Genomic DNA, 11,252 nt, shown 5'->3' with positions numbered 1-11,252 from the left:
GTCCACGAGGGCCGGTGTCCCTGCAGGTTTTAGGCTACGTTCACACTGCAGGCGAAAGCGCATCAAATCCGATTTTTTGACCCTATGCGACCCATATCCGATCATGGTATGACAGTGTGAACGGCACAAATCCGATATTTTCAAATCCGATCTGGGTCACTTTCGTATGTGGTACTGAATCCGATACATATCCGATGTTTTAGAAAGCGACTGCTGTTTGAATGGTCAAGTCGCATTAAATCCGTCTTTTACATCACTGACACAAGACAGACGCCAATTATCAGCGCCGGAGAAGACATCGCGAACGCTTCCTGGCCATCCCGTGTAGATGTCAGTGAAACTGTTGGGAAGACAACGTTGGAGAAACGTGAACATTTTATTTGTACTGTATAATCTGCAGATTCTGACAGAAATCTGCAACTATCCTTTGAAGCACCGCTCCTCTAAAACAGCAATAAGGATCATTATTAGGTTATTACATTATTATGATAAAATAACTTAAAGCAAAAATTGGGAAACGTAAAGTCCGAAGTCTTTATATTAAGGGCCATCAGTCAAACAATATTGTTTGCTCTGGGTCTAAACAGAGCGCGTTGTGTGTGACGTCTTCTTTTGCGCATGCGGGCCGCTTTGAGCGTTCACACTAGAGCGCGTTTGCTGTCGCATTTTATTTGTAGTGTGAACGAGCAGACAAAAAAATTGGATTTGATCAAAAAATCGGAATTGAGCATTAAGACCTGCAGTGTGGACGTAGCCTTAGATCTCACCTTGGGTCAACACACCTGAATCACATGATTAGTTCGTTACCAGGCCTCTGGAGAACTTCAGGACATGTTGAGGAGCTAATTTAGCCATTTAAATCAGCTGTGTTGGTTCGAGGACGCATCTAAAACCTGCAGGGACACCGGCCCTCGTGGACTGAGATTGCTCACCCCTATATTAGACACTGGATGGTCTCAGTCATGATGCTATTTTAGTGCTATTACAGATATATTATCAAGTGCATCATTGGATGCTACAGAGTTAGAACCATGTGTAGGTCACATCGAGGTGTGCATGTGGAGGGAGAACTGAAGAACAGCTTCATCAGAATCAAAATCAGAAATGGTTTTATTGCCAAATGTTAAGCAGATTTACAACATTAGGAAATTGCTGCGTTACTTTGCGTGAGACATACTATAAGACAAACACTTAAATAAAAATTAAAAGTACTAAACAGATCGAATGCAAGTGATGATCAGTGCAAAGAAAATTGAACAGGTGCAGAGAACACAATACAGGAGCAATGCAGGCGTATGAAAGTTTGGCAGAAAAAACTGACAAAGGAAAACTCAAATAACCTCAGTGTACTGAACAGTCAGCAGGGTACAAAATGTCTGATGTGAAGTGTGTATTAAATAATAAAAATTTCCGAGCCATGAGAGGCATAAGGCACGCATTTGCAGCAGTCTGTGACTGAAGTCAGTTACAAAGCAGATACAAACAGACGTTCTCCACACTTTCTGTACAAAACTCCAACTCCTTCTCCACTGCCACTCCTCTCGTAGTCCGTAATCAGGTTCCAGATGAAATTTACACACAAAAAGCTCCGGTTAACAGGATAGACACAACACTCACAGATACCAGATACACAGGTTCAGATTTGCAGGTTTGACTGATGCTGGTCGCTCAACGATCCAGCGAAGACTAGTGCAGATCAGCGACCGGTGTGGAGATGAGAGCAGGTGTGTGGGCCAGCAGCGGGAGCCTGTAATGAGCATCGCTGCGGCGAAAGAGAGCAAGAGGGGGAGAGGAAGGAGGGAGAGAGCGAAAAACGAAAACAACTATGTTGCCTAATAGAGAGTCGACCAGCGAGGCACAGGGACCATGACAAGGCCCAAATAATGATCCGAGCTCTTACATCCAAAATGAGGTAGTGAAAGCATGTGGCAGAAGAGTTTTGAAAACAGTTGTCAAGGAGACTGAGGATGCTACTTATTGTGCAGCCATCTGGAGGAGTCCAGAAGTGAATCGAGCAGTAAAGAGCAGCCATGCAAGTGAGCCGTGGTATGTATAGTTTTCTTCGCTGGCAGGTGACCAGCTTAAGTTTAGAAGCGAGTCTTGTGAGGAAGAAGTCAAAGACATTACTTCAGCCAACAGTCACAGGAAATTCAACACTACACTATAATAATCTGGAAAGGCGTGGAAGCATTAGCCGATCTTAAATACTGCAAGACTGGTGAAGTGAATTGAAAGCACGAGGGTGAAGCCCAGCCCACTACTCCATGTGAGATGAAAAGAGTAAAAAAGATTTCAGGCCATCAGGGTCCATTGGGGCATATAGTTAATATCAATGGTCGTTGTGTCCTTGGGCAAGACACTTCACCCGTTGCCTACTGGTGGTGGTCAGAGGGCCCGGTGGCGCCAGTGTTCGGCAGCCTCGCCTCTGTCAGTGCGCCCCAGGGTGGCTGTGGCTACAAAGTAGCTTGCCATCACCAGTGTGTGATTGTGTGTGTGAATGGGTGGATGACTGGATATGTAAAGCGCTTTGGGGTCCTTAGGGACTAGTAAAAGCGCTATATAAATACAGGCCATTTACCATTTACCATCAAGGACTATCTTTGCAGCTATTACATTTATTTATGTCTTATCAGCTAAAAAAGTTTAAAAAAAAAACTTTACTAAAGGATCCACAGAATAGAGAACAAATCCAGTATAGATATAGGTAGAATATAGTTACATGCAAAGGCAGAATGCATAAATTATGATAAAAGCAACAAATACAAATACATAAAATGTTGCTGAGCTTTGGAACAATTACTGTCTTGCAGTCTTTCACACAGTGTTGTGAATCGTGGTCTGAAACCCGTCATAGAAATTGTCCTCCCTCAGATCAAATCCAGCAGAGAGAAGTATACCTTTTAAACTCCTTAATTATAGGTACACCTTTTAAATGACTCGATAATGCAAATATCTAATCAGCCAATCATATTGCAGCAGTGCATTTAGACATGTAGATGTCTAAATGCTCTTGAAAAAAACAAGAGTAAACAAGTAATCCGTGACTTGTTATGACATTAAAACAAGATTATTTTTTAACTGCATTATCATTACAGTAAAGGGTCATATATAAATCCACATAACAAAAAAAAAATCTGCCGACATATTGGGTTTTTAAATCACAAAATAATGGTATTGGTACTGGTTTTAAAAATCAGTTTGTCTCTAGTCTTAATAAACATGTGTACCAAACTGACATAGACTAAAACTAAACTGTATTTTTATTTTATTGGTGGTCATATTTCTAAGTACACCATATCCTTTCAGTTTTTCTTTTTTTTTTAGAGTCTAGTTTTTATTTGAGTATTATATGAGAATTATAACCCTTCTACAGATTTTACAATAAACAGCAGATTCTAAGTATTTACACTGTAATTATGACAGATATCCATTGTTTATACACAAGTTTCCCACCCCTTTACTTCCTGTAAAAACAGCCCAAGGCTCAGTGATATTACATAAATATAAAAAATACACCTGTAAAACTAAAAAGCTTCCACAGAAAAACGTTCACTTATTTTTAAGGCAGAGCAAAATGCATTAGTCTACTTGATGCCTCCCATCATGTGGATCCAGAAGTTGGCCTGCACAGTCCAGCCCAGCTTCTCACACTCAGAGATTTGTTGGAGAAAGTGCTCCCTGGCATCTGCCTCATTCTGCTCCTCCTGGAGCGCCACCCGCAAGTAGCGCATATCCTCTGCAGCGCTCAGCTCTGGGATGCCCGTGAGCAGCATGAGGGAGAAAAGAGTCACCAACAGACGAGAGTGGGAGCGCAGGGAGAGGTATGCTTCTGTGCAGGTGTCCTAATGTGGGTGTTGGAGGCAAGAAAAGATAGAATAATAAAGAAAAGCAAAGATAAAACAATAAGGACAGCTGAAGTTGAGATTTTTTCTATAATTCTAAAAGTGGTATCCAAAATAAGAATCAGGCTGCTTTTAATTAGTGTGTGTGTACTTCTGGAATAAACTCAATTGGCATGAATCAAAAGTCTTAATAATGGCAGGTCAGCAAGGAGAAAAGCCTCTGCTTTTAAATCAGAACACTGCAGCCTGCCTGCAGTTTCATAAAGACTGCATGGACAAGCCAGAAGTCAGAATTATATTTTTGGACTGAGATGAGATCAAAACAGAGCTTCTTGGGTTCAATGAAAAGCATTTTGTTAAGAGAGAAGAACACACATCAGAATTTTTTCCCACTATTTAGGCCTATTTTGTTGGAGTTGGGCCACGACTGCATGCTTTCATCATTGAACAAAATTGAATGAAGTTTGAATTATACTAGGAAATTAGAATTTCTTGGTCTTGTCTTGGTATTAGGACACCTCCGGTTCTGGCTGCCGCCCAGCTCACTATGCACCTGACCCCTACAGCGCCTCCTGCGGTTGGTGGGCCTGCAGGAAGATGGGCCCATGCCCCTCTTTCGGAGTGAGCCCGGCCGGGCCCCATGGACTAAGGCCCGACCAGGCACTCCCCCTCGGGCAGCCTCCCTGGGCCTGGCTCCAGGCCGGTCCCGGTAACCCTATCCCGGGCAGGGTGAATTGTTCCCTTGATGGTCTTCTCATAGAGGTCTTCTGAATCGCTCTTTGTCTGGTCCCTCACCCAGGATCAATTTGCCTAAATGCCCCCAGACAACATAGCCCTTGGGATCCCTGGGATACACAAACTCCTCCACCATGGTAAGGTAGCAATTCGGGGAGGGGGGCCCGCATGGCCGGCAATAAGACGGACTCGTTCCTAGGTGGTGATGGGCTCCACCAGGGCTGCTCTTTGTCACAGATTCTGTTTGTAATTTTTATGCATAGGATTTCTAGGTGGTCACCTCACCTTTCACCTAGGTGGTGTCAGAATCTCATCTCTGCTTTTTGCCGATGATGTGTTTCTGTGGGATTCATCAGGTGATGGCCTCCAGCTCGCTTTGGAATGGTTCATAAACTAAGTGTGAAGCAGCGGGACTGAGAATCAGCACCTCCAAATCTGAGGCCATGGTCCTAGCCGGAAAAGAGTGGAGTGCCCACTTCGGGTCGGGGATGAGTTCTTGCTCCAAGTAGAAGAGTGTAAGTATCTTCGGGTGTCGTTCACGAGTGACGGGAGAAGGGAGCGGGCGATGGACAGACAGATATATCACTGCTGCTGCAGTGATGCGGACGCTGCACTGGTCTGTTGTGTTGAAGATAGAGCTGAGTGTAAAAGCAAAGCTGTCAATTTACCGGTCGATCTACATCCCTACCCTCACCTATGGTCACGAGCTGTGGGTAGTGACCGAAAGAACGAGATTGCGGATACAAGCGGCAGAAATGGGCTTCCTCCGAAGGGTGGCTGGCCTCTCTCTGAGAGACAGGGTGAGTACTTCAGCCATCTGGGAGGGGCTCAGAGTAGAGCCGCTGCTCCTCCACATCGAAAGGAGCCAGTTCAGGTGGTTTGGGCATCTGACAAGGATGCCTCCTGGGCGCCTCCTGGGTGAGGTGTTCAGGGCATCTCCCACCAGGAGGAGGGCAGACCCAGGACCCTGGGAACGCCTTGGTGATCCCTTGGACAAGCTGGAGAAGGTGGCTGGGGAGAGGGAGGTCTGGGCTTCTATGCTTGGGCTGCTGCCCCCGTGACTCGGCCCCGGAAGCAGAAGATGGATGGATGGATGGATGGAGAATTTCTCTGAACTTTCCCTTCTACGCTTACCTTGGACAGCTGTTTATTGACAAAAGAATTAAGAGAACTAACGTCTTGATCCTGACTGCCACAGCGAATTACTAAGGTAAAAGGTTGAACTCCACCGAGAAGCTAACTATTTATGGGACCTGTTAAAACATTTTCATGCAAAGCTGGACAAATAATAAAGCCCTCTTACCCTAAAACGCTGAAAGTAGAGGCTGTTGCGACCGTCGACCCTGCCCATGACATACAGGAAGTCAGGTGTGAGGACGAAAGGTGCTCGCTCCCTTTTCACACCAAGAAAGTGCTTCCTGTTACCCAGGATGTGTCCGAAGTCAATGTGAAACAAGTTCCCTGAGAGGCAAGATTACTTCAGTTTTTTCTAATTATCAGTTAATTTGTTCATTTATGAATTCATTTTATCATGCAGCTTGTTTCAGAGGACAAAAAGCATTTGTCATATCATAAGAGGATAATAACAAATCAGTAAATAACATGTGATAACAGAACATGTGATAACAACTGCTTACCGTCTTCTCTGATCATGATGTTGTCATTGTGTCGATCGCCTATACCCAGTACATATGTGGCCACACAGTAACCAGCACAGGAATTCACAAATCTCTCCACGTTCTTGAAGTGCTGCAGTCAAATAAAATCACAACAGTTTCACGTTTTAGTTGTTTTTTTTCTAATTACTGAGGGAAACAACAGAAAGGACCCGCGATTGCTTTTGATTTACTCACAATTTCCTGTAGTGGACACTTGGACTTGAGCCACTCAAACAGAGCATTATTTTTGAAGGCTCCAGTTGCTCCTCCTTGGCTCCTCTGGACCGCAGCAATCGTTGTTGCATTCCTCACAATCTCAATCATACCTGATGACAAGGACATTTTCATTTTGTGCTTCACCTTTAAACGTGTTTTAAACTTCAAACACAGAAACCTAATTCCAGGGGGGAAAAACCCTCTCACAAAACACTGTTACAAAAACATGACACTGTGCAGGTGCAGTGGTTGCATGTTGATCCTCTGCCATGTGGGTGGGTGCTTCTTTCCCTCCCACAGTCCAATAAGCAGGCATGTTACATAATTTATTATAGTAAACTGGTCATAGGTTAAATTGGTAAATTGATAAAATACTATACAGAAAACCCCATAACAACATGTATAAATAAAAATTTGGGGCGATAGCTGTGGTTGTGAAAAGTCTTATAAAAATGTCCTAGGGCCTGCCTTTTGTAAACACTTTCCTGATGAATTTATGGGCTCAGTCACTTATTTTAGGTCAAATATAATAAAAGAACGAGTCCAATTTGAACATTTTGGACATTCTAAGGTTTAGATTGTTCTCTGTTCGGTTTACAGATCAGAGATGGATCCACTCCCCTCTCATTTTAAATGGAGAAAAGGTGGAATCTGTCTCCACCTTCAGGTTTCTGGCACCCACATCTCCGCTGATCTCACCTAGACCAACAGCACCAACACCCTGGTAAAGAAGGCTCAGCGGTGACTTCACTTCCTCCTAAAGAAGAAAAACCTGGTTCAGAAGCTGCTGCTGGCCTTCTACCGCTCCACAGTGGAGAGCGTGCTCTCCTGCTGCCTGGGTGTTTGTTACGCAGGGGACGCTATTGAGAACAGGAAGGCTGTGCAGAGGGTAATTAACACCACCCAAAAAATCATTACCTGCCTTCTGCCATCCAGGAGACCATCTCCAGATCCTCCCGTCTTAGGAAAACTAGGGGCATCACAGGTGACCCCTTGCACCCCGCCCACCACTAGTTTAACCCGCTGCCCTCTGGTCGGGGCCTCAGGTCAATCAGGTCCCACACCTCCAGACTCACCTACAACTGTCCAATCTGTAATTTTCTCTTTTTTTGTAAATATTTCTCTATATGTCTCCCGTTTGCTATTTATTTCAACCTCCTAGTGTCGCCAAAGTGCTTGCTCATAGGGGTTAATATGATTGTTGGGTTTTTCTCTGCATGTATTATTGTAGGGTCTACCTTACAATATAAAGCGCCTTGAGGCACTCATTGTTGTGATTTGGTGCTGTATAAATAAAATTGAATTGAATTTGACTATTTATATACACAGTGACAATAAAGGGGTATTCTGTTCTCTTCTGGTTATTTTTATGACCGTTTTTTTACTGCTTACATTTTTAAACAAATGTCTGTACTTTGTGTTATTGAAATGTTGCATGAAAATTCTGGGTAGTTTTGCTCAGGATAAACAGGTTACCTTGTATTAATGTGGTGAATTGATAGCAAAGTACTGTGTTGGACTGAAACACAGTGGCTGTGGTGGTCAGCTGCTGTGGAGCTTGGGTTAGATCAAGTGTAGTAGACATTCGTTTACAAATGAACTGACGGTGCTTAGATTCAGTCACTGAATTCAGTCTTTATACAGTGTAAAATCTAATTAGTTCTAAATAGTTCTCAGTTGCCTTAAGTAAAGCTTACGTAAGATGTCTAATTTGGGCAACGTACTCATTATGAGTAACCTCAGAGCTGTGATCTGCATGTCCGCTGATCACAGCTTGTCCACTAAGAAAATCTACTGGAGCTGACATTAGAAATCATTGTGGGCTGTCAGTATTTTCCCCACGCTGAGCCACTACAACAGATCAGCCCCCATTTATTTATTTTCTCTTTCACTGCTTGTGTCCTAAATAACAGATTGAGATGATGATGAAGAAGTAGAATTTAGATTTGAATAACATTTTTATCTTCATGTACTAATATTATTTTTGTATTACAATAATATAGCAGATACATTTCAGAGCCTGTACTCTTTCACTTTTACTTGAGTAAAGGCGTTAAATCAGTAATTCAGCTTTTACTGGAGTGTTTTTAACACCAATATCTGTACTTCTACTTAAGTACAGAATGTGTGTACTTTTGCTGACTCTGTAAACAAGCTATTAACTGATTAGTAAATTATATTAAGTATAACTTCAACAACCACTACTAAAAAGAGCCATCCAGTACCAACTGTGGACACTATTAAAGCACACTGATGCTGATACCTATGTTGTGTCCAGTGGAGATGCAGCCATATGGAACAAGATTGAGGTCCAGGGATTTCTCCTTCCAGATGGAGTCCATCAGCACCAGTGCCTAAACAGAAATATGCAAACATTCATGTGTCTTTTCAACCTGATGTAAAACTACGATAGACTTGAGGTTTTTTAGCAGAAAAGTAAAGTTGTTTATTTTGGGCATACCAAACCTGTTAAGTATATAACCTAGGAGCAACACAAAAAATGAAAAACTGAACTGGTCCAAGAATTGAGCCCTGAGGGACAAATAAAAGAGCAGCGCAGAAAAAGATACGTAGTTATTTATATGAATTTTAAATATAAGGGCTGGTCAGATAAGTATGAAGTACCGTATGATGGAAGTATGAAGTACTGTAAATTCACCTTTTTCCAAGCATGTAGGAAATATTCACACACAAAAAAATCTGTATTCTTATTTGAGGAAGAGAATTCAAGTAATCAAAGTAACAAAAGATCTGTCTGACCTGAATGACCAGCATGTCCTGTCTGAGGTCATCCCCCTCTTTGAAGATTATTCCAACAGGTGTGGCGGAGGTAGGCGATGGCATGGGAGAGAACTCCAGCCACAGAGGCTTCTTCTTTGAGGCCATTACTTTGCATTTATCGAGCTACATCACAAAGAAGTAAAGCAGACCGTTTTGTTTGTGTGGGATATTTTTCTTCACCACAGCCTTTTTGATTTAATCAACAACAACAAAAGATTACATATAGCTACTTTACTGTGGTGTACTTATTGTAATCAGGAAAAACAGAATAAGTAACAAATTTATGTTGAAGAAAAGTTCAAGTAAGTAATTATACTTGAATTATATGAAGCAGACAGAAAATGTGATGCAAAAAACAAAAACAGGCCAAGGAGGAATTCACAGTGGTCTACTATAATAATTGTACTGTAGAAATTGATAACATTTCCTCAGCTATGTACAAAACTACAAGCCTGACGAAGTAATTGCATCTATCTGTCTCCAGTTCTTAACCTGAAACATCATCACAAAGAGGTTGCCCTTTAAATGAAAAGGTCAACCTCTTGCATTGTTTATAAATCATGCATATAGTAAACTTAGAATATAAGACTAAACCACACACAAAATGCTCAAATGCAATATATAAAAATATACCCAACATTCTTTTATTCACCACACTTTCACATAACCCTAAAGCTCAATGTACAAATAGAGACAGAAAGCCAGCAAAGCTTACCAGGATCCTTCCACATTTAATGCGAGGGTCAAAGGGCAGCAAGAATTCATTTGGCAGGTTACTGTCTCTAAGAAGTCCCTGAAGCCGGAAGGGAGCTACAACAAGATCAACAGATATAATTTAGTGAAGTGGTTTAACAGTGAAACAACAGCTGCTTTTGGGGATTAGAGTCCTTGGTTTCTGAAAAGTTGCTATAAAAACATCTAATGCATTTCAAGGATGTCTTTCCTAGCCTAGGTAGGGATAGAGCTTCTGTTATTCATCAGCTGATGAACACCAGGTGTGCAGCACTACTTCATCTACATACAGGAACCCAGCCATACTTAGCCATACACAGATGGGATTTCTTCATGTATATTAAAATGGAACTCAACACGAGGCCAGCTGGAAGAAGCTTTTCCAAAGTACATTCAAAGTTACATGCAAAGCTTTGCTAACCTTCTACAGCTGGTAGATAAATAATAATGTAGTAACTTGGAAACAATAACATGCAAGAACATAAAAAAAATAACCCTAATTAACAAGAAGCACTCAGAGAGTGCCTCGGCCAAGGTAGCTCACTCTCTGGGCTGTGTTTAGTGTGAAGGGATTTACTTTTAATGAATTTCATTTTATTTGTTTTTTGGGGTTTTTTGTTTTTTAAATGTACCTACATGACATTGGCAGAGCCAGAGAGGAGTTGTATTGTGTTTACAGACAGAATGACGTGGGTGCACCTAAACGCTACCACAAACATAAATTCCTTAGCAGAGGTAAAAATAGAGGGAAGTTTAATAGGTCATCTTAAAAATGGCCTTTCCAAAACGAAATGCTTTTGTCACGCACCATGCAAGAACATAAGAACAAGGAAAGTATGTCAGCTTGCATTCAGATGCAGAGGCTCAAGGACTTTTACTGAGAAGCCAGTGGAGCTTACATTTAAAACCTGAATTATGAGAGTATTATATAACAGAACATAAAGGAAAGTATAATAGGTCCATTTTAAATTTCTATCTTAAAAAATAAATTCTCCAAAGAAACGCTTTGTTGTGTTCCAAAGTAATTCGGATTCAAGGATGAGTGGCTGTTTTTTGATTAAAAAACAACAAACAAACAAACAAACAAACACAAAACAGGTAAATCTGCATCTTTGCTGCCTTTAATTAATCTGAATATTTTTTATGACTCTTTATATGAACTCTATTTTAAGCTTTTTTTTTTTTTTTTTTTTTGTGTCCCGTTTGGATCTTTAGCCATCAGAATTGTTGTCTTAAGGCCAAGAAAGATGCCAAGCGGATTTATTTTACCAAGTGGATCATCATGGCC

At 41.6% G+C, this 11,252-nt stretch overlaps 1 protein-coding gene across 1 annotated transcript in view; it reads right to left on the bottom strand.

Moving 5' to 3' along the window:
- Positions 1–2,592: 2,592 nt before the first annotated feature.
- si:rp71-17i16.5 (phosphatidylinositol 4,5-bisphosphate 3-kinase catalytic subunit gamma isoform) overlaps positions 2,593–11,252 on the bottom strand; it is a 23,956-nt gene continuing 15,296 nt past the window's right edge. Inside the window, exons 6-12 of the mRNA XM_005938086.2 lie at positions 9,948–10,042; positions 9,212–9,355; positions 8,715–8,805; positions 6,431–6,561; positions 6,215–6,326; positions 5,881–6,038; positions 2,593–3,842 (exon numbers count right to left, since the gene is read on the bottom strand). Of these exons, the coding sequence (XP_005938148.1) occupies positions 3,585–3,842; positions 5,881–6,038; positions 6,215–6,326; positions 6,431–6,561; positions 8,715–8,805; positions 9,212–9,355; positions 9,948–10,042 (989 nt within the window). The 3' untranslated portion in view covers positions 2,593–3,584. The remainder of the gene's footprint in view (positions 3,843–5,880; positions 6,039–6,214; positions 6,327–6,430; positions 6,562–8,714; positions 8,806–9,211; positions 9,356–9,947; positions 10,043–11,252) is intronic.

The sequence above is a fragment of the Haplochromis burtoni genome, unplaced genomic scaffold (genome assembly GCF_018398535.1).
Source record: "Haplochromis burtoni strain Fernald_Lab_line unplaced genomic scaffold, NCSU_Asbu1 Contig_246, whole genome shotgun sequence".
NCBI classification, from domain to species: Eukaryota; Metazoa; Chordata; class Actinopteri; order Cichliformes; family Cichlidae; genus Haplochromis; species Haplochromis burtoni.
This window is presented reverse-complemented; position numbering and strand designations above follow the sequence as displayed.